The sequence below is a fragment of the Alosa pseudoharengus genome, unplaced genomic scaffold, assembly GCF_046254945.1.
Source record: "Alosa pseudoharengus isolate Yale_2024_CS ecotype anadromous, Long Island Sound unplaced genomic scaffold, YU_APseudo_1.1 YU_APseudo_1.1_scf_1, whole genome shotgun sequence".
In the NCBI taxonomy this organism is placed as follows: domain Eukaryota; kingdom Metazoa; phylum Chordata; class Actinopteri; order Clupeiformes; family Clupeidae; genus Alosa; species Alosa pseudoharengus.
In genome coordinates this window covers 56,601,771-56,626,076 of record NW_027468564.1, presented here as the reverse complement: position 1 = coordinate 56,626,076, position 24,306 = coordinate 56,601,771, and the positions used below count along the sequence as shown (strand labels likewise).

The 24,306-nt window shown below is 45.2% G+C and overlaps 1 protein-coding gene across 2 annotated transcripts; it reads right to left on the bottom strand.

Moving 5' to 3' along the window:
- Positions 1 to 79: 79 nt before the first annotated feature.
- On the bottom strand, positions 80 to 24,306 carry pik3r6 (phosphoinositide-3-kinase regulatory subunit 6). Of its 2 annotated transcripts, none has more exons than XM_076294347.1 (20): positions 24,213 to 24,306; positions 15,371 to 15,474; positions 14,792 to 14,896; positions 13,656 to 13,747; positions 12,924 to 12,992; positions 11,446 to 11,578; positions 11,253 to 11,322; positions 10,804 to 10,990; positions 9,387 to 9,537; positions 8,586 to 8,672; positions 6,698 to 7,142; positions 5,947 to 6,040; positions 5,639 to 5,761; positions 4,869 to 4,979; positions 3,732 to 3,834; positions 3,420 to 3,490; positions 2,580 to 2,670; positions 2,224 to 2,276; positions 2,024 to 2,130; positions 80 to 1,861 (listed from the first exon to the last, which is right to left on the bottom strand). In XM_076294347.1, the coding sequence occupies exons 2-20, from the start codon at positions 15,420 to 15,422 to the stop codon at positions 1,705 to 1,707; spliced, it is 2,301 nt and encodes a 766-aa protein (XP_076150462.1). In that variant the 5' UTR covers positions 15,423 to 15,474; positions 24,213 to 24,306; the 3' UTR covers positions 80 to 1,704. The 2 variants fall into 2 exon arrangements, with proteins under 2 accessions (XP_076150462.1, XP_076150471.1); XM_076294356.1 differs by lacking the exon at positions 24,213 to 24,306 and adding an exon at positions 16,677 to 16,892.

Genomic DNA, 24,306 nt, shown 5'->3' with positions numbered 1-24,306 from the left:
GATGCTGTCACTGTCACCAGGTTTGAACCCCTGCTACACCGTGGTATTAAAACAACTTATTTCAGTCATTGTTCTCTACAAACATAATACTTTAATGTTGAGTTACAAATGTTATGTCTATTTACATAAAGTAGGCCTATACATATGTACAAGCAACATCATTTACAAAATGATGATAAAATAAATTACAAAAAGAGTAACTGTAGACCTTTACATGTTTAAACATAGTGTGTGTGTGTGTATAGTCTGTTTTCATATTAAAAGATCATGTGTGATAGCATAATTAGTAAGCATTTGGTGGCTAATTTAGGTTCATTGATTAATGTTTTTTGCTCAAAGTCTGCTGAGGTTTGTTATTGTCAGCTGAGGCAATTTTGTGCAGTTTCATATCCTGATTAATTCTGAATATCTCACATCAAAGAAGGTAGGGCCTACTGGAAAAACTTCTTGATTTACAAATTACACTACAGGCAATGTCATGAAAATGCTTTAAAAACCCTTATCAAATTGGACATGCCATTTCTTTTACATAATCATGACTGATCTCACAGGATATTGCACAATTTATATAAAGTGGAGCGATACTTGGCCTTGAAAACCACACAGTCTGCAGTCACTGCTTCAAACAAGCACAGAGCTTTGCCATTGGCTGCTGTGTCTGTGCTGGTCTGTTATCAGCCCCATTTGGTGCATGTTTACAGGCTCTCACGGAAGACCAGTGTGTGCAAAAACATGTGCAAAACACATAAACAATTAACAAGAATGATGAGTCCTCCTTTTCTACTGAAAAAAAAGGTTGAGCGTGTGAAAAAGTCCATGACGCATTTGCTCAGAGTATATTCACACTGTTCACACTGACTTCAACACCCACATTTGTTGGTGAAATAACCAACAAAATAACCAACAAAATAACCAAATTTCACCCTTCCCGTCTGTGGTCATGAAAGCAACGGGCTATTTGGATAGAAATGTTTATGACTATTTGCTTCCCACTTACAAGGGCAGGGCAGTCTATGAACACTAGAGGTGTTTTGAAGTGCACAGACAGAACCAACAGCTAGAGGGCCCTGATGAGCCATTTGTTACATTTGACAGAGAGTTTACTAACGTGTACCGAATTAGACTTGAGGAATCTACCTTTAAACTGAAACAGGAAATGTTAGATATGAAGAATAGCTTTTGAAAACTAGGTCTTCAAACCACTAAATGACAAAAGCATACCTAACCAGACGGAAAGGACTGATATGCACCTGAAATGAATTATACCACATGCTAAGTACAGGTACCACTGAATCATCAATATTAGTGTCATATGGATTGAGCAATGGATGAGAGAGAGAGGTGTTATCATACAATATTGCTATACCAGTATTGATATACTAGTACATTACAGCACAGTATGGTTCAGCCATTGCCCCATAGTTCCCTCATATCACTCCAAGCACCCAGCCATTTTTGAATGACTATGAACTGACTTGTGTTTCAGCTTTCTGTGAGGATAAAGATGATTTCTTTACACATGATCAGCCTGTGTTCTTCAAAGATTGTTGCATGTGAAAAGGGAAGTTATCTCTTAAACGGTAGTCCATCAGAATGGTGTGACTAGGCTGGCGGTTCCAGTGTCTACGGTTCTGGGGTCTTCACCACCTCCATGAAGTGACCAGCAGAGGTGTCCACTGTACACTCTGTCCCGTTGTCTTTTTGTCAATGAATGATGCCAGCAAATGTGTTAATAGGCAGCGACAGGCGCTTGTTTATGTACTTGCTAAGGCCAGCCTCACTGTCGTCTGCGACATTAAACTTTGACCTCATTGTCTTTTGAAGGCAGTATCCCGGATCAAGACAGGGAGCAATCTCAATACTGTGAATAAACAACAAACAAACAAAACAATTATACAAAATTAAGTTTTCAAATTCAATTCAAATATGTCTTCTTGTCACAAATAATGAACACGATATGTGTATGACAGATGTTTAATAGATACGGTCTACATCTGAGAGTAAAAGTTCCTCGTGATCTTACCTTTGAACATCTTTAAAAGTCCTGCGTGAGTCATTGTCCAGGCAAACAGTGAATGTTGTTCTTTCTAGAGACCTGATTCTAATGTCACAGGTCCTAATCTTTGGTTCCTGTCAATGTAACACACAAATTGTGGTGTTCAGTCAGCATAAACATTCTGACACACAACATGGATAAAAGAAACTGAATGTGAATTGACTTACCAAGCTACTTTTGGGTTTCATGTCAGTAAAGCTAACAGTAAGACAGTTGAAATCTGAAAAGAACAAAAGCATGAATAAGTATGTGGTTTGCAGCCCAAAATTACTTATTTCAAAATGAACTTATTTCAAAATGAACACTGCAAATTATCCAGTAGTATCCAGTTGCTAAATACCATCAGCAATCATTATTTTTACAGTTTAGTCCACCAAGTGTGCATTTGAGTACGAGAAGGCAGCAAAAAGTCAAGGCACATTCAAATGGGCAAGATATCATCCACAATACCATCATGCAATCATTGAGTGAATGTAGCAGTGTGCATAATGGATGTGGCACAGTGCCTATTATGAGGCCTTACCCTCGGTTTCATTTGGGGGAATGGCGCAGATCTGAACCCCAGATGCCCTCAGTGACAGGCTTTTGTCAACCTCCCTGTTGCTTAGCGACACCTGTGAGAATGGTGACAGGAGGACACAAGGTCAACGATAACAATTGAGAAGCAAATCTAGCATGATACGGGACACAGGAGCCAGTGATCCTGTAATTCTGTGGCTTAGACTGGGTGAACCACCAAAACTGACTGGCTGACCACACACCTGTGGGTCCTCACTCTGAGTGGCACTGGTCATCACCGCTTGGACACAGTGTGTAAGTGGAGCACCGGCCACCTAAATGTAGCCTATTGTGGAATTTAGCGCTGGCATACGACTTTATTCTTATAGTGTTGAAATTGTGTCTTAGATTTGGTAGTGATGATTTGTATTGATTTGATCAGTTTCGTGAGAATGATAATGTTGGAAATGATTGAATTGACATGATAGCTGTTCTAAGTAAAGTAAAGTAATCCTTTCTATTCCCGTGCTCCTATAGCAGTCAGCTCTGGAGTAGCCTAGCACAGGCCATTCCATCCACAAGATATGATCTTTCCATTGGGTACACTGTCTGTGTTATTTAGCGCAAAATAATGATCAGTCTTATAGTTATTTTGGCCGGTGTGGTTTCTCAGGCCATATCTAAGGCAAATGTAGTCTTCAAAGCTTGCTTTAAGGGTTTATAGATCGGAGGCTTACTTTCAGCAAAATGTTAACCTGTGAGTTGCCTAATGTGAGCAATATAATTTTATCTATTATAGTGATATCTGAGTGACTGAGGAGAAAACCAGTTCTTGTTTTCTTGTTTGTTGTTTAGCATGAGTCACCTTTCTGTAGTTGACTGAGATGGCGGCACCGTAGACTTCCGGAGAATTCCTCTTCTGTCTCATGGACATGTCTGAGTGGAGCATACAGGGTAAACATTAGAGCCACACACAATGGGTCAACACCAAGCAATCAGACTGTGGAGTGGCCAATCAAGACCATATATAAACAAACAAACATGCACTATGACACGACACACACACACACACACACACACACACACACACACACACACACATACACCCACACCCACACCCACACCCACACACCCACACACACACACACAGATAATTGCATTCCCCCTCCTAATGTACCTTTCATAGAGGCTTGGAGGGCTTTAAAATCAGGGAAGTCCAGCTCCAGATGAGAGAGGAACACTTCCTCTACTGGCTCTTTTGTGAGGTTACAAAATGAGATCTGTGAGGAGGAAGCACATACCAATCACCACTTTCAGCTTACTGATGCCACCTCAGGGGGAATTCATAGAGCACTGAGGGACGGTTATAAAATGACCCTATCCTGCAGTTACATCAGACACTATTCTACACATCTAGATCGACTGTGCCCTGCTCAGCTCAACAGAGCCCATCCCAGACGATGACAGTGACTCGTGAAAACACTGAGGCTTTTTCTCCACTGGAATTGTACACCACAGTAGACAAATGCTATCAGTAAAGATGGGGTTCATACAAAGTACTAAAGAAATGGAAAATGTGACAGAATTTAGTCAAGATCACTGTTATGCTTTCAGATGCTGTGTGAACATTCCCATTGGTAAGACTCTCTTGGTGGAACAGAGAAACACTGCCTACACATACACTTACAGTACAATGGAAAGAGTGGGAACAATGGAAACAGTGACTTTAAATACTTAATGAACTTAGTGCCCACTACACAAAACAACAAAAAACATATCGCATAAAATATTTCTAGATTCTTAAAGAATGTTAGAAGTCAGAGAATCTCTATCAGAAGCTTTTCTATACATTTTGACATTTTCCATTCAAACAATTTCTCAGCAACACTAAAACAATGCATGGCACTGTTAAGAAAACGATACATTTTTACACCATTTCTTTATTTTCCTTTTTTGATGGCACCCTTTACCTTCAGCAATACATCTGGTTAAAATCAAAAGGTCTATTGTTACACGCTGCATATACAGCTCTGGAAAAAATGAAGAGACCACTGCACATTTTTCTGATGTCATCCTGCAGTTGCTGAGTGACATTCAAATGAGTTGACCAAATTTGCAGTGGTCTCTTAATTTTGAATAGGGCCGTCAACTCATTAGAATGTCACTCAGCGACTGTAGGATGATATGAGTAAAATGTGCAGTGGTTCATTTTTTCCAGAGCTGTATATGTATATATGGAGAGGAAAATGACAGCTCTTTTGAATTCCTATAGGACACGCATTGTGCTTGGTTGTGTTGAGGACAGATTCACTACCTTGATGTAATAGATGGTGAAGTAGACCGGCTGCAGTGCAGTGCGCACATAGTAAGAGATGACATCAGAGAGGAAGGGGTTGGGCTCACATGTCATGCCAGGGCTGGAATGCTACATGGGGTCAAAGGTCACACGGAAGAGATCACTGTAGCAGCACATTCACAATATAGGAATACATATTCATAACTGCAAACAGGTTGTGTGCATGATAATCTCAACTAATCCCACTTGCAAAAATGATATATGACCATACTGTAGAGCCAGTCTGCTTGTGAAATGAACTTTGAGGCACTTTGAGGCAGTTCTAAAATTGATGGCATTCAACATAGTTCTACTGGTCAGACACTAGCTCTGTTTTTCAACATAGTTCCACTGGTCAGACACTAGCTCTGTTGTTCAACATAGTTCCACTGGTCAGACACCCATAGCTCTGTCATTCAACACAGACTGACGGTAGCTGATCCTGAGTATTGTTATTTACAGAAGGCCACAACTCATTTCCTTTTCCTCCCTCTTTTTAAGATATGTTCATAAAAGAGTTTCTCTTCCCTTCCATGATGAAAACATTCACAAAGGGATGTGTCTGATGGAGCAGGGCACCAGAGAAACAGATCTCCAATAATCTTCATTCAATTTTTTTCCAGGCATTAACTCAGTGGTGCGTGTGTGTGATCGTGTCTACATGCACTGCAGGATGAGTAACATTTAACTGCTGCTAGCACTGACTATAATTTGGCTATTTAAAGCACATGAGCAGTTGGAGTGCATACCGTTTTGGCAAGCTTGGGAATCATGTGGCCCAGACTGGTTATGTTGCACTCGTACCACGGATCCACCATACCCAAGTAGGACGCCAGGGAGCAAGGGCTGCTCGCCACGCTTGAGGTATTCTCCTGAGGGGAGATCAAGAAATAGACACAGACTATGAGACAAACACTATCAATGCTGAACTGAAGATGACACACCTTTTGTCATTTCTTATTTCTTATCTGATGCCTCACTAGGGGCAACTACAGGGCGATGCACACGATTTGTGAGGATCTGAGTGGATCTGTTGAACACGACGTGAAAGACTTACTTTGGCTGGGGAGCTGGTCTGGTCAGAAACAGGGATGTAGTACATCTGCAGGTTGATTTTGGCTGTGAGGAACTGCCTTCTCGCTTCCCTTTTCCTGACAAACAGAACCAAACGGCCATTATGGAGGAACCGCAATTAGATCACCAGAAGCCCTCAAGTGACCTCCGAGGGCTGTTAGAAAGACCAAAAGAGCTGATGTGATTTGTGCATGGCATGAAATCTGTGCCCACACACAGATTTGTCCACTTCCTTTATTTAAATTGAAGCCATTTTAACCATGATACTCCGCATGCTGGTCAATTTCACACCACTTCATGTCAGGCTATAGAGAGAATGCAGCAGTTATAGCACAGTGCAGTTGTGATTCTCTGTGCTTTCTGCTGTAGTGATATCAAACTACAGTGATGTGGAAATCAAGTCAACTGAAGTCAAGTCAAGGTTACATACAGTAAGAGCTTGTGTGCACATGTTCCACATTATCTGGTTTATTTAACAGATAATCTTCTACAAAGCTACTTCAAAGTAAAGAAAAGTGGTAATCTACTTTTTACAAGGGCCAATCTCAATTTAGGATGAAGTGCCTTGCTCAAGTGCACAATAGTGGAAACCCAGAATTATCCCCGCATCTGGTGGCTGCATGCTAGCCCAGCTCCTTAGCCATTGCACTCATTCCGCCCCTAATGCAGTATACAGTAAGCAGACACACACTGAGGCCAGGAACAAACTAAACCAAAGCAGTGTGAGTGTTCACCTGAACCAGTAGTAAGCCCTGGCCATCCTGCCCAGCACCCTGTCGTCCCCCATCATGACGATGCGGGCGGTGAACTGGCGCTGCTGCTGCTTGGGGAAGGGCGTGGCGCTGGTGCCTGCGCGTCTCTGCAGCATGCCCGCCCCGCTGCCCGCGGCACCCCACACGCACGCGCCCGTCTCCTCCAGCGCGTCCTGCATCAGCGACACGCTGTCCGTCACCGAGGGCTTGACCTTCATGCCCCCGCGCCGAGACAGCCGCCCTGACGAGGGTGCCACCTGCTCTGTCGCCTCGGGCAGGTCGCGCTCGATGCCGCTGTCGGTGGATATGACGGAGTGGCGAGGCATCTCGGGGTCCAGGTCAGTCGACAGGTCGGCCATGAAGTCCTCCGGGAAGGAGAAGGGCTCACAGAAGGAGTTGGAGCGGATGAACTTGGCCAGCTCTCGCCCTGTCACGCACATCAATGCAGGAAAGAGGAAATGAAAAAAGCGCTGTCAACAACTCTTAAATCACACAATAAATGATTAAACAGCACAAAAGTCAAGTACAACATAAATAATAGCAAGATGGGGGGGGGGGGCAAATATATCAATGTCACTGAGCTCCTTATGAAACTATATCCATCTAAATGTTGAGTAAAGAGAGTGAACTTTAAGCCACTAACAATAATAATCAATACAACAAATGAAAATGTCCAAAAATGAGCCAGTGTCCAATAGGGACATAGGGCTGTATTTTCGGTCACCAGCGCATGGCGTAAAGTTCGTTATTCACCGGCGCGAAGTTGAATTTGTTATTTTGCACCTTTATTTTTTAAGCATTGCGCCCAGGGGTGTGGCAATTAACAACCTAGGGAGGGACCTGGCGCATTGTCTAAAAATCGCTATCATAGACCACTTAAACCTGGTCAGAAGTCAATGGCGAGTTGTTCATATGCTATTTTAAGAGCGCATGTCAACAGTCATATTGGCAGGTGCACGCACCATCCTTCTATCATTCATGAACGCACACCAGCGCACATCCATGCAAAGCATTACAAATTGCACGATTACAATGGTAAACATAATTAGAATAAAGATATTACGAAATACTGTACATCTCATGATGAGTAGTTATTCACCATCATTTGCAAATTGGTAATGACGGTTAAAAGTGATTAGGGGAGAGGCGAGAGACACGTATGGAGCACAGCTGAAGACGCACTGTCACGAGATATAAGCAACTCCTCTGCAGGATAAATGTTGTTTTATTTAGTCATTTGAGCAACATTAGGGTAAGTGTTGCTTTTTCCAGCCTATGTTTTCTATGGTAACCCATTGTCAGTCAATAGTGAAAGTAACTGCATATAACTGTCTTGTCGTTGACTGACTCCTTGGTGAAGTTAGTTTCACTTTGCCAATGAGTTCAAATAATAGACGAGTGCAAATGCGTGAAGGCTATGCTAGGTTTTAGTAAAGCATGGTTTAAGAATGACTATTCCATACGGTCTCGCAAGCAGCCTCCTTCAAATGCGCCGTTGAATGCCAAAATACCAATGCATTTATTTGACATATCGCGCGTTGCGCCGTTAAAGGGAATGACAGATGTCATTCTCATTGGTTTAAAATGATGTTACGCCCCAAACACACCCATATGACTGATTAAAAGACCTAGGAACACCTTGTTACGCCATGCGCTCCACTTTTGAGAACGAAACCCCTCCCAATGTGAACTGGACATCCTACTAAATTTGAATAGACTTTTGACGAGTGACGATGCACTTTAGAATGTCATGATAGGGCCCATAGGAGCCGTGTAATAATAAGGACTGTCTGAATGAGCCAGTGTCCAATAGGGACATAGGAGCCGTGTAATACAGTAATAAGGACTGTCTGAATGCAGGCCCACTCACAGAGTTCCTCCTCCTCACTCCAAATGTGGAAGCTCATCTCCGGATTGGGAAGCGGAACGTCACACGGCGAGCTGTGGGACAATGGAGCTAAAAGAGAGGGAAAGAAGCCCAACCCGTCACAATGACACAAAAAACAAACGCCAGCATCCTGTGCGGCACAGACAGCTGCTGACAAAGAGCATGAAAGCAGTCCGCAGGGACTGGAGGATGCATGGGCTGAGGCACAAACTGTCTGGAGCAAATAGAATAAGATTTTAACATGAGCGGACTCTGTCGGAGAACTGGGAGAAATACTTTCCTAGCTTTCCTCAGGGGATCCCTGAATCTGAAATGTATTTCAGAAATAGAATACAAATTTTAACTGGAAGTGAAATACCATCCATTTAAACAAAAACAAAAAAACATAATAAAATGTATTGATAGAGGACAGTGAAGAGTGACGTTTGGGAAATGACCAGGTCAGACTCAAACCCGGGTCCCTGAAGGCACCTGGACCCCAGGTGGCACGGTGCGACAGTGCCCCCCAAATACCCCCCAGTGCCCCCCAAATACCACCCAAATACCCCCAATGCCCCCCAAATACCCCCCAGTGCCCCCCAAATACCCCCAGTGCCCCCCAAATACCCCCCAGTACCCCCTAAATCTTTGACACAAAAAGGAAAAAGATAGAAAGTAGTTCCCTTACACGTTTAGTGCATCTTCATCTTTAAAACAACCCAAGTTGGGCAACACCTTCGGCCAAAAAAAGGCCTTCCCTTGCCACACCCCCTCCTCCCTGGCCACATGTCCACCTGCCATTACCTTGGTCAACTGAGGACCTGAGGATCTCAGTGTAGAGTGTCTGCAGCCTGTCGGTCAGCTGGGGGCGCTCACTCCGACTGGCCTCCGCACTGTGCTCCATCGCCGACAGCACTTCCTGGAAGTACGGTTCAACATCCTGTAACGACTGACCCTAAAACACACACACACACACACACACACACACACACACACACACACACACACACACACACACATAGAAAGACAGAGATAAATACAAAGGTAAAAACTGAGTGATAAATAGATTAAAAAAAACAGGTGACAGTCCATCCGGGTCGGGGACAACAGCAGCTGGACGCTCCAGTGGGCATCCTGTTGAGGCGCCTCTGGTAATGACGATGCACTGATGATAAACTCCACACACTCAGAGCACTCTTTACACCCGGGGGAAGGAGCAGGTCTCGCTCTGACTGCTACTGACTTCTCATCTCATTCAGAATCTTTGCGGTGTGTACTGGCTAACACTTTGGAGTGTGGCAGACTGCTCCTGTCACTGAGTGTGATTGCTGTGGTAGATTACACCCTAATGCAGTAAATGACTGGCTGACTCAATCAGAAACAGTATCAGTACTCATTAGCCAATGTACTGCGCTCAGCAGACGCAAATGAAAATGCTGAGAAATGGTGATAAGCCATTAAAAACAATAACAGCCATTAAAGCCCTGTATTAATTCAACTGAATAAATGAATCCAGTGGATCAGGGCTCAACATTAACTTTTAAAAGTGGCTAAAAGTGGTTGCCAGCTTGGCAACCATGCATGAGGTTTTGGTTGCCAATGGCAACCAAATCTTGTTGCCTATACTAAGAGAACTTGAGAATCTAAGAACTTGAGTCGTCTGGAAACAGTTTAAAAGACCAAAAAGAGAAACAGAACTTGCAGTGCAAGTTAAATGCCAAAGCTGAACTCTATGCGCATGGCCCCTGTAGTATCTGAGCCTCCTACACACAGCCTCGACTGCGAGGGTCCCAGCTGCCGCACCCCAGCTGTGAGAAATGAACACGCTTTACTGTAAACTGCAACCACGGGAACCACAGAGGACCAGCAATCTCGAGAAAGAGGTCGGACCAGCGACCCACGCACGCACACACCACATCACATGATATTACAGGAGATGTAAGATGCAGGAGACACAACCTTTCTTCGCAAGAGTCCTGACATTTTTAAATCAGATTAAGATTAAGATTAGATTGATCCTCACAAATGTTACAATCCACAGCGATAAACCCGCAAAACAAACAAACACGCATTTCGCAAGTTCTGAAGAGTACAAATGTGTCAGGGCTGCCCCGCAGATGAAGTGTCATGAAGGCTAGTGGTCAATAGTTGTGGTTCCCAAGAATCACTTTCAAGAAAGAACACAGGCGTGCGGACTTGACCGCGGGCGGCGTGAACTGACCTGAAGGGCGTGAGCCAGCACGGCGGCCTGGCAGCGGTCCTCCCCGAGCGCCGCCTGGAGGCTGTGCTGCACGGCCGAGCGCATGAGGCCCAGTGGGCTCTGGAAGCCCTGGCCCGACTCGATGTCCACCCTCAGCACCTTCGCCAGGGAGCCCGCGAGCACGGCAGGGTCAGCGAACACAAACACCCTGAGGGAGAAGCAGGATGGACACGGGGACGGTTACCATGGGGACGGTGACTCAGTGGCCGCCATCACATGGCTGACTCACGCTTGTACTCAGCGACTTTTAGCGCTCATGGCCAAGGCCACACAAGAGGCAAGTCAGGAAGCACTGCAGCACTGCATTGTTTATGCTATATATAAACCCATGCCCCCCCCCCTCCACACACACACACAAAACTATTCATGGCCTGAATTTAAAACTTTTAAAACTTTAATGCATCACTCACTTCTCCTGAAGAGGATAGCTGTCATTCTTCAGGCTGTGTTCTGAAACCAGCAGTCTTTGGTATAGAACACCTGTTAGGACAAAGCAAAGATGTTAAACTTCCGGCTGTTTGGTTGACTTAGTGGAGCTTGTGTGTGTGTGTGTGTGTGTGTGTGTGTGTGTGTGTGTGTGTGGGGGGGCTGGGGGGTGCGTACCTGGGCTCCCCCGCTCCATCTTCATCTGTCTGGAGTAGGTGAGGCCCACGGTGCAGTATGGCTGAGGCAGTGTCAGCAGCCTCTTACAGAAGTCATACACTCTCTTATAGAGCTCGTCAGGAATGAACGGGGTCTGGAAACCACACACACATATGAGCACACACACGCACACACACACACACACACACACACACACACACACACACACACACACACACACACACAGAGAGAGAGAGATGATTTCCGAACAAGATGCAGTTACAGCAAGGCCATTAATCAGTGGAAACATGACGACGGAACAGCGCAGCTAACTCTTACAGTCAGTGTAGACACAAACACACGCGCGCTAACACACACACACACACACACACACACACACACACACACACACACACACACACACACACACACACACACACACACACACACACACACACACACAGAGAGAGATAATTTCAGAACAAGATGCATGTATGCAACTCTCACACATTGAGAGTGAGATTCATTTATTTGATTGGCTCCACGCATTTCACACCATTCCAGTGCGTGAGAGTTGGCAGCAGTGAAGATGCATTTACAGCAAAGCCATTAATCAGTGGAAACATGACGACGAACAGCGCAGCTAACTCTTGCAGTCAGTGTAGACACACACACACACACACACACACACACACACACACACACACACACACACACACACACACCAAACAGTGGGTAAATATCAGTCACAGAAACTTTCCATCTTGACCAGGAAATGCAGGTGTGAGGTGTGCGTATGAAATGAAACCACTTGTGTGTCATTTGGAGCAAGGTGCAGAGCCTTCACCAGCCTGAGAGAAGCATGAGCGGAGTCATCGTGCAGACTTTAGTGGAGTGTGTGTGTGCTGTACCTGTATGGTGGCGTAGATCAGACTTTAGTGGAGTGTGTGTGTGCTGTACCTGTATGGTGGCGTAGATCAGACTTTAGTGGAGTGTGTGTGTGCTGTACCTGTATGGTGGCGTAGATCAGACTTTAGTGGAGTGTGTGTGTGCTGTACCTGTATGGTGGCGTAGATCAGACTTTAGTGGAGTGTGTGTGTGCTGTACCTGTATGGTGGCGTAGATCAGACTTTAGTGGAGTGTGTGTGTGCTGTACCTGTATGGTGGCGTAGATCAGACTTTAGTGGAGTGTGTGTGTGCTGTACCTGTATGGTGGCGTAGATCAGACTTTAGTGGAGTGTGTGTGTGCTGTACCTGTATGGTGGCGTAGATCAGACTTTAGTGGAGTGTGTGTGTGCTGTACCTGTATGGTGGCGTAGATCAGACTTTAGTGGAGTGTGTGTGTGCTGTACCTGTATGGTGGCGTAGATCAGACTTTAGTGGAGTGTGTGTGTGCTGTACCTGTATGGTGGCGTAGATCAGACTTTAATGGAGTGTGTGTGTGCTGTACCTGTATGATGGCGTAGATCAGACTTTAATGGAGTGTGTGTGTGCTGTACCTGTATGATGGCGTAGATCAGGGTATGCAGCAGGGGGATGATGTGCAGCTTGCAGTCCAACCTCTCTGCCTAGAGACACAACATGTTTGGAGACACATCAGGAAATGTGCTTCCCCTGTGCACCCACCAAGCCATCTGCCCCTTCTGTACACCAACTACAGGTTGGGATCTCATGCTTTTAATTAAATATCAATTCATTATATTAATTGTCAGCCTACTGTTGCTATTCTCTGTTAATAGCAGAGATTGAGATTTTGTTCCAAAGTGGCTGATGAATAACTATTGTTATTTGTCCACATTTAGATTCATTCATTTCAAGGACACTTTTACTCACAAAGCTTCCATTAGAGAATCCAACATACAGTACAACATCTACACATTAGAACAATCAACATCAACACCATGTACACAGCATTCAAAATAGCATTCAAAAACTGTCTGGAAAATATGATGTATGCATAAGACATATTGAACAAATGTATCATATTTAACATATACAATTTATATATTAGGATAGTGAGGATATAATCCAGCATACATCACACATTAGAACAATCAACATCAACACCATGTACACAGCATTCAAAATACTCAACTGTCTGGAAAATATGATGTATGCATAAGACATATTGAACAAATGTATCATATTTAACATACAATTTATTTAAATAAAAGTTGTTGTTGTTGTGGTTGTTTTCTGAGGCCTACAATTCATGCATGTTGTTGACTCACTTTTTCTAGTTCCTTGATGACCACCTTGACTAAAATCAGGTTGTACTGTGGGTTTTTCTGAACCTTTTTGTGAAGAGTCCATCTCAGCATCCCTGTGAAAGCAAACAAGCCAAACACATGAGCAATGTCACACATGCTCACACACACTGCTGCCCAGTCAGCATGGACTATTTCACTGATAAATCACGATGGACACCGAAAGCTGGAAGTAATATGAGAAGTTTGTAAAAGCTAAATTGCTGTGAACGTCAAAAAGTGACTGAGTCATATCCTCATGTGCTCTGGGCTTATAAGGGCATATTTATAGTTGCAGATAAAGAGCCCAACACCAAATTATGCATGTGTGCAGCAGATCTGATAAATCTCCCTATCTCATTTCACACTTGACCAATGACTAATACTGCTATGTTTAGTAGATGCAGACTCAGGGAGGAAGCCTAACTAGAAAACAAACATGTTATGATGGCAAGACTAAAATAAACATGGATGACTCGCAGATGTCCACCGAAGACCTCCTGCTCCTCATGTGGGTGTGGAGGTGAGTATGGTGTGGAGGTGAGTATGGTGTGGGTGTGGAGGTGAGTATGGTGTGGAGGTGAGTATGGTGTGGGTGTGGAGGTGAGTATGGTGTGGGTGTGGAGGTGAGTATGGTGTGGAGGTGGAGGTGAGTATGGTGTGGAGGTGGAGGTGAGTATGGTGTGGGTGCGGAGGTGAGTATGGTGTGGGTGTGGAGGTGAGTGTGGTGTGGAGGTGGAGGTGAGTATGGTGTGGGTGCGGAGGTGAGTATGGTGTGGAGGTGAGTATGGTGTGGGTGTGGAGGTGAGTATGGTGTGGAGGTGGAGGTGAGTATGGTGTGGGTGCGGAGGTGAGTATGGTGTGGAGGTGAGTATGGTGTGGGTGTGGAGGTGAGTATGGTGTGGAGGTGGAGGTGAGTATGGTGTGGGTGCGGAGGTGAGTATGGTGTGGAGGTGGAGGTGAGTATGGTGTGGAGGTGGAGGTGAGTATGGTGTGGAGGTGGAGGTGAGTATGGTGTGGAGGTGAGTATGGTGTGGGTGCGGAGGTGAGTATGGTGTGGAGGTGGAGGTGAGTATGGTGTGGAGGTGGAGGTGAGTATGGTGTGGAGGTGGAGGCCGTACCTTTGTGTACCCGCGCGGTGGAATGTCGGCTGTCCAGCTCTCGGAGCACAGCCTGCAAACTGCGATAGATGTCTGACTCTGGTGCAGCAGTGGAGACACCAGCATCTGCAACAAGGAGGCACCATTTACCTTCACTCTCAATGGCACTGCTCCATATGGTGACATGGGATACAGTGGACATTACCTTCACTCTCAATGGCACTACACCATAATGGTGATATCTAATACAGTTAGTAGTGGACATTACCTTCACTCTCAATGGCACTACACCATATGGTGAGATGGGATACAGTCAGTAGTGGACATTTCAATTTCAATTTCAGTAGTGGACAGTTCAAATCTTAGCTTTTTGGTTTAGTGATTTGCAAGCCTCATCAGTTGCTAATGTCAACAACACAGCAGGAACTTAGTGGTAGGTCTGACGTTCAGCTAGCGGAGCTAATCATTCATTTCATATGTACACTGAACAACGATGTCGCCTCTTAACCATCCAGTTATTCTTTAACCTCCTCATTGCAACCAAGAATCCAGATAACCAAATGGGCAACATGCTGGTGGAGCTGAGAGTGGTGTAGTTACCTGTGGGCTCCATGCTGCTGCCCTGGCTATTAGGAACATCCCAGAGGGCCATGCTGCTACTGGGGCTCTGTCATGGTCACGTGGCGTGGGCCTACTGTACACTCCTGCGCAGGGGAACAGAAGAACAGAAGGCTGAAGAGCGCTTAGAATGTATCATGGTCCTAGAAATGTCGATCCTACAAGCAGGTGCTCATCGATGTTTCATGAATGTGCAGATGAGAGGAGTGAAGAGGAGCACGTTCCTGAGATGGTCGTACGTTTACACCTTTCATTTCTCATTAGAATTTAGAGTGGCCCTGAAATCATTTTCACTAACTTTCACAAATGGTTTTGCTATCAGCATTATGCAAACATGGCAAATACACAAACGCGCGCACACACACACACACACACACACACACACACACACACGTATCTCCTACCATTAGGATGTGTCCATGACAATGGTATGCCAACATAACTCTAGTGGCACATGAACTTTTCCTCATACAAAAACACCTGAACCACTGATTAAACAGAAACCACTTCCCATGCCGGTAAAAAACCTCTTTATCTCAGTTTGTAGATAACACAAGCTGTCAGCTTCACGTAGTTGGGGTGAGCATATTCAACAACCTAGCTTAAACACTGGCATGAAAAGTCAAACTGAAAATAGCCACATCTGTGGGAGGCTCTGACGCTCCACAAGAGAAAAGAAATATGCTACAAAACCAAATGAATCACAACCACAAGAACCTCTGGTAGAAAAACAATTTTAAAAGGGATTGTCTGAAAAAACACCGGAAAAAAAATAAAGTGTGATTTTTAAAAAGTTCCACAAGAGGCAGCCTGGTTTCCAATATTTGCCCAGCTGAAAGCGAAACGCCTATTACTTAAATCATACAGACAAAACACATCACATAGAATGATCTGCTGACTCCTCCACAGCAAGATCCAAACAAAAAGACAGAATGCCAGCACCCGTACGCTGTCCTCTGCACACCTGTTACTGTGAACAGCACTCATACAGTCTGGTGTCGGCCATTAACACAAGCCAAACCTGCCAGGGCCATTCAAAGTGTGAATGAGCTTGACAGATTACAGGAACACCACAAAACTAATACCCAGGAAAGAGCTGAAACTAGTTGTGGCTTTAAAACCGCGAGTGAACATGCTGAGCGAAGCAGCTTTCCCAGCGGCTCAGTTTCTCCCTGACTCAGGCCATGAATGGACACATTCAGGCTCCAACGCAGCCGGCCAGCTCCCAGAGGCCCCTGGGGAAAAAAAAAAAAAGGACGAGCCTCTCCGTCTCGTCGAGCCCTCTCACCTGCAGGGATCTTCGCCTCGCTCGCGCACTCAGGGCACCTGCCGTAACGCAGGACACACGTGGATCCGACAAACACGGGTGTGTGTGAGAGAGAGGCGTCGCACGGGTGTGTGTGAGAGAGAGGCCTCGCACGGGTGTGTGTGAGAGAGAGGAGTCGCACGGTGTGTGTGAGAGAGAGGAGTCGCACGGGTGTGTGTGAGAGGGAGAGGCGTCGCACGGGAGTTCGAGCGGCCTCTACTTCCTCTATCTGCTGCTGCTGCTGCTGTCACTGCAGTGGCCAACGCTGTTCTCAGAGCTCAGAACTCTACTCTTCACACACCGCTGCCGTGCTCGAGGGGGAGGTGAGCGCATGAGTGTGGGAGAGAGAGAGAGAGGGAGAGAGAAAAAGAGAGACAGAGAAAGAAAAAGAGAGAGAGAGAGAGAAAAAGAGAGAGAGAGAGAGAGAGAGCGAGGGGGGCAGCTCAGGGGGAGGAAGTACAGCTGTCATCATCAACTTTCACTAATGATAAAAATAAAATACATTTGGCTGGAGAAGTTATCTATAAGTTATGGGTCATCTTATGGGCCCTATGGGTCATCGTATGGGCCCTCCTATGTCTCTCAGTGACCCTCAGATCACCTCTCCCGATGCAGAGGTGGTGGAATTATTTTGGGAGTGGGGGTGGGTGGGGGAGATTTCAACTCCTAATCGCAGCACGAAGATTTAACATAGAGGGTTATCACCAGCACAGCTTGGGCAGTGGAGCAGAGGCGTGCACAGAGCCCGACCGCATGCTTCCTGTTGCTCAGCTCGCACTCAATCAGCCTGCGCCGCCGAGCAACAGGACCTGACACACTTCCTGCCGCCTGAATGAGTAGGCGTTCCACGCGTGTGTGTGTTTGTGTGTGTGTGTGTGTGTGTGTGTGTGTGAGTGTTTGTGTGTGTGTGTGTGCTGGCGGATATATTTAGCCCGGGCCCTGAGGTAGGACGACAGCTAAATGTGTGCAGCAGCAACCAAAATAGATTTGATGGGTTGTCAAAACGGTCCGTCCGAGACATCTGTGAGTTTGTGCAACTGGGGCCTGATGTTTGCAAAAGGAGCTTGATAAAAAAATTACCTCCTTCCTCCTGTGAGGAATGTTAAGGGTGAGGTGGTGAATGTGTGTGTGTGTGTGTGTGTAAGGTGTGTACGTGGACGACATGTGAATGTTCTGGTGGGAAATGATCTAAGCTTGGAGAGTTTGCTAAGGTCTGCCCACAGAGTTTCCAGGAGTTTCACACCACCCCACCATCCACTCCATCAGCTGTGGCTCCATCAGCCACAAATGGGTTCATTCACAACTCAACAGCCTCATACACCACAGGATGTCATATCAGACACATGCTGTTCAACAGAACGATCAAGCAGCTACTTATTCTGCTGTTCAATAACTGTTCAATAACACCAAACTAAATTGCATTTGCAACAGTGAACTACCTACACTGGCAATTGTAACTGTAAATAAATGACCCACATCGATGAGTGGAATGGACTGGATGATGTTTTTATGAGGGTTGATGCTGTTGGATATAGAGACTGAGGCTGTTGCCACTTAAAGGTGTAAGCGTTGTTGGGTAATGTTACTTCTGTTGACGTTCAAACAAAACAGAGAGCTAGCTCGCGACTCCCTCCCACTCCATCCAGTGCAACTGAAACTTTCCTGAATGCGCAACTCATCGGTGATTGGCTGGAACAGTTTGTTATGTTTCATGGTCCAGGCTGGACTGGGCTGTTTTTGCTGCCATTTTTGGAGGCTGGGCTGTCCACAGAGACGCTTTTTTACAGTGTAAGATGTAGGGTCTGGGGACTCACCATTCGCAGTGCTCAGTCCGAGGGGCGGGATAATCGGTCTTTCAAATTCCCTCTACACGCAATAGGATAGCGCTACAACTCATGAGTCCAATGCGTTTTCCCACCAGCAGAGCCAGTTGGCTAGTTCCAACTTCTGCCAACTTAAAAAAAGCTTAACTCATGTCACGCTGTTCGCCAACAGCAACATCCATCTTCTTTGTTTTCAAGTAGCTGGGAATTCACGCCGAACCGTTGCAACTCTGCCATCAATCATTATGTTAAGCCCGCCTACCGACTCTATACACAATGTGATTGGCCTTATCGAAGTTTAATTTTTCCAGCTCGCAAGCCAACGGAGAGTTTCCAGACTACCCTGGCAGCGTCCAGATTTCTAGGCTAGGGACAGGCTGCTAGCGGATGGTGAGGAGATGTTTGCTGTATGTGACCATTTCGTTTTATAGCTTAGAAACCGCGTAACATCGCTTAGAGCACCTTCTAGCAAACCATCATTAGATGAGGGCCAACAATGTGATGATATAATCGTTAAGGTGCCAATGTGGAAAGATGAGAACATCAGAGAGGAGGATCCAGTCTCTCTGCTCTGTAAGCTCTGTGGGTTACTGCAGGAGCACCAGCACTCTTCAGTCCTGCCTGCTTGTTTGGAGGAGCATGAGTAACGTCCTTGCCCTATTTGGCTGCTCCATGGTGGTGGAGAGTGGAAATGCAAATGTAACAAGGAGGACAACCGGGTCTAAATCTGTGAGGAGAGAGACAGAGCGCCGTGCCAAGAGGTGGCTGTGTAAACTTGCCCTGCCTGTCATCTGGAGAGAGAGAGAGGGAGAGAGAGAGGGGGAGAGAGAGGGGGAGAGATGGAGAGAGGGAGAGAGACGGAGAGAGAGAGGGAGGGAGAGAGAGAGGGAGGGAGAGAGAGAGAGAGGCGTCTCTGTGCCAGGCCAGGCCTGGCGGTGAGACTGGAGTCCTGCCTGTGAATAACGTGGCCCTGGCACAAATTGCATTTCACCATGTTGGGTATGTTATTTATAGTTTAGGAGTTACTTTTTGCAGTGTTATGTAACTATATAGTTCATGAGATGTTCCAGCAATTGAAAAATATGCTAAACTTATCCAATTAGGAAAATAAATACGTTTTACTACATGTATTTATCCTTGCGTGTCTTATGCAGCCAAATGATTAAAGGGATTACTATTTTTGACTTCCAGCTGAAACACTGTGAAGGACACAGAGTGACTCAATGAGGTGAAAACAGCAGGGACGGCCTGTTGCCTCCGGCTCGACTACAAGGGCCTCAAAAAACAGGAAGCCGTTCAGTGGCGGCATCTCAAAGAGGCTGTGGAAGAGTGTGAGTAGTGGAAATCCCCAGTGTGGGGACACTGTCTACCTCCTGTCCTTAACTTCACTAAGATGCAGGTCGCAAGACTGGGGAAAGAACCCTCAGAGCTGCGAGTATGTGTGAAAAAGTGACGTGCCATCTCCAGAACTATTATCAAATAAGGGTAAACACACACACTCCGGGAAATCAGGGGGAGGACACCCAAAGAATGAAAAGAGAAACACAGAGGTTTGCAAAAACATCTTACAATGCCTACAAAAAGAATAATAGCTTTGTACAAAAAGTGCACAAACCGCTAAAGGTCGCAGCCAATGCAGTTGAACATTAATGGTATAAATTTCACAGCGTGCCTAAATGTAAACAAAACACAGCAACTCAAAGACTGAGAAGGAGTACGGGGAGAATATCAATCAACAAGACTTCCTGTATTTACAGCTGCACAATGTGCGGAAGCTCTTTTTGGACCCCTGTGCGCCCAGAGCTCTGGCCGTCGACCTGCTCTGAGGGGGGGGGGGGGGGGGCAGGGAGTTGAAGTGTGTGTGTGTGTGTGTGTGTGGGGGGGGGGGGGGTTGAGGTGTGTGTGTGTGTGTGTGGGGGGGGGCAGGGGGTTGAGGTGTGTGTGTGTGTGTGTGTGTGTGGGGGGGGGGGGGGGGGGGGCGGGATTGCTTCCTCAATCACCATCCTGACTGGACACAATGGAGTGAGCGGCAGGTTTGCACAAGCGCCTCACACACATGGACGATGCATCAGGGCCGGGGCAGCAGGAAGTGGAGGGCGAGGGCCCCAGGACCGGAGTGTGAAGTGGGTCAGTGGCCCGGGGGAAGGGTCATCTGACGGAGCCTCCTCTGCCCCTGCAGCCGTTGGGGCTTGGTTGACTGGCAGTTGGTTAACGAAATTGATTTAGGTTTATCTGATTCACAATAAGCAGGTTTCCATCCAATGTATATAGATAGATAGATAGATACTTTATTGATCCCCAGGGGAAATTCAATATTGTGACTTGACAGTGCCTTCTTCGCCCCTGCAGCCGTTGGGGCTTGGTTGACTGGCAGTTGGTTAACGAAATTGATTTAGGTTTATCTGATTCACAATAAGCAGGTTTCCATCCAATGTATATAGATAGATAGATAGATACTTTATTGATCCCCAGGGGAAATTCAATATTGTGACTTGACAGTGCCTTCTTCGCCCCTGCAGCCGTTGGGGTTTGGATGACTGGCAGTTGGTTAACGACCAGGATGCCTTTTTATTGTTTGTTTTGTTGTTTCTTTCTGATGATTTCATTTAAGGTGTTATCTATCAACATCCCTCTTGTTTCACACCACTTATCAAATAGGCCATCTGTGTGCCGCATGAATCTCTTTGAATTCTTTGGTGAAAATATAAAACTAATTCAAAAACTAGAAGAGGGTTGAGAGTAATGCTCTTCCCTTTTCCCATTCTGTCTGCTGGATGTGACATGACGCTGACGGTGCTGCTTGGTGGTCAGCTTGAGGAAGTCCCACAGGGCAGAATAAGCACAGTGACAGCCTTAGTCATGAAAATGATGTACTCATTAAAGCACTTCTTCTTTACAGTGTGTCTTTGGGCAATTCCTCAATCTGTCCATAAACGCATGTGTTTCCATAGCAGCACTCTGGCTTCCTCACCTGACTCGGTGACAGGACAACACTAATGTTCATCCCTCTCAGTGGCTGCGCTCAGATTTATGACTGCTGCAGTAAAAATGACACATGAGCTGGACAAGTATGACCCAAATAAAAATCACCCTGGCTGTACTGCACAGACCTGATGAAGTACAAACCATCACTGCTATGAGGTTAGAGTGTTCTAATAAGCGAATACATCTTTCTGGCTAATATTGATAATGTTCAATAAGACTAATACAATGTAAGTCCATTCCCAGTCTGTAACCATAACAACAACACAGGCTACATTGTTTTCAGAATACTGTATGCACTGTTACAGTCAGTAGTATGTAGCCGGCTGACATCAGTTTCTCTTCCTTCTACACGGTGCCTGGCATGAGGAGCAATATATAACAAGCAAATGTAATTACATATGTACAAATGGCTAGGTCAGTCTTTTCGTCTTCTCTACAATTTCACCACTAGCATTCTCAGCAATTATGTCTTAACAGATTTGTTACACCTTGTATACAATTTGTTATACAACCCACAAGTTCTCATCAAAACAGTCTTAAAAAAGATTCAGCGCTTCAGAGAGTAAAATTAGAGTAAGCCTTTCCCAGATTTTTTCGACGTTCTCTTGGCAAAGGTGTTGTTATGCAGGAGAACTGTATTGGACGACGGCAGAAGACGTGATGCAGTCTGGTCGGAACAGGACGTACCTTGTGCGTCAAGGAAGACCACGGCCCCAGACACTTGGCAGGCCAGCAGCTTGGGCTCAGTGGAGAAGACACACACAGGACCTGGCAGCCACCGCATGGTGGCAAAATAATCATTCCTTGGGCTTGAGCTCACTACTCTATACATAACACATCTAACCACTGTCTTAAGACTTCTTCTTTGGCCTGTCTGCTTTAATGGCATGGACTCTGGATTTATTTATTTTGTGGTCAGATTAAATTCAATGTGGCTACAATCTGATCCATGTTGTTAATTTGCTTCTGTTTCTTCATTGGCTCAAGAAGAAGTGGCATCAGTCACACAGCAACAAAAAGAATCTGTAGCATACTACCGTTTTCAATGGCAACTAGATCTTAAGTAAAAATATTTACAAGTAGACCATTGCATCATTTAGTTGTCTGACAGTTCCTGCAACTTATGCCACACTTGAGGTCATGCCACAAAACCAGCGGTGCTATTTTTGACGCAGGCATGGCGTAGTCACACAAATTCAAGAAATATTCCGAGCAGCAGTCCATCTTATTCTTGTTCTTTTAACAAGTGTCTGGTAAATTTCAAAGCTTCCCAAAAAAAACCTTTCTTAGCGGTCACCAAAACTCAAGGGCGGACTGTGGCAACACCTGATGAGAAAGGATGCCTTGTTTTTGTCTTGACCTCATAAATTCATATAAATCTTATCTTAAGCACTACAAGATTCTGACACTGACATTGTTAGTACAACAGCATTATTTGTTTGAACTGAAAAAGTCCTTCCTGTCATTGGGGGTCTGTGTTTGAGCTTGCATGATACAGATGAACTATTTTCAGTGAAAAGGAGTAAAAATAGAAGCATTGTTCTTCCTCCTTTCAGGTATGACTTGAAAAGCATCGATGGTAAATAATATATAACATAATATAATTTTAGAATAAAACAGTATATGCTGACATGCATACAATTCGGAAATAACAATATATTATCTTCTTAATATGATTCCATCCATCTGTAGCCTATCATTAAAACAAATGAGCAGCATTAGCCCTGGAGAACAATTATCAGAGGTGTGGTCAGAAATGAATAATTAATCAGTGTTTTCTATTTTAGAATCATCATCACCATCATTAGTCTACGGTAGTAGCAGGCCTACCTGTGTTTGAATTAATATTGTATGCATACAATTTGTGGAATATTTCGGACGTGCTGATGAAAGGTTGCTAATATGTAGACTACTTGATGTAGGCTTACATGTGTGTTGATGCCTAATATCTGGATAAAAAAAACAGAGCTGAAGTCAAACTTCATAGCCAAGGCAGCAAATAGACGACAACAGCATGAACCCTGAGCCCTTGACTGAGCCTTCAATCGTTCAGTCATGCATGCATCAGAGTGTGAATGGAAACAATGGGCGCAGCTATGGCCACCGGTATGTTGCTTTATTCATTGTATCATTTCTCAGGGTTGACTCGAAACAATCTGACAAGAATGCACGCGGCACGGGGCTCGCTGAGGCAGAAGAACGGTGCGTCAGGACCGCACAGGCGCTGATCATCGCGTGCACTGTCTACATCGCAAAGAGTTTATGTGAAAATCAGCCTATCTCAGTCTACTCATTATTCCTTTACATTATACAGACATCTGAAGTGCACGATTGAGCGATGTATAGCATACAGGTCCATGGCCGTCAGGTCCCTAATGTGCCTTTGTTTTTTTCCAAATGAATGGAAACTTCTGAACAAACCAATAACAATCCGCGAGATGCTGATGTGTCAGTATATGGTGATAACCAGAGCACATGCCAAATACTTAGGCTACTTTGGACAACAATACACTATGCTACGCTAGCCTATATTTTGACCAACTGTGATCACCCCAAAAGTTCAACTATGGCTATGCACGCTCACAACAGTTAGGCTACTGGAACTACAGTATGATATAAGTTGTTTTTTTATGAGCCGGAATCGACTAAACAAGACAAAGTAGGCAAAGGATGATTAGCAGATACAATGTATAGAGGAAATCAATCTTACCTGTTCGTGAACAACATAAACTTCAACACAGTTAGGTAGGCTATCAGTTCCTCCTTGTCAAAGTCAGAAGTCAGTTCTGGCGATGTAGACTGCA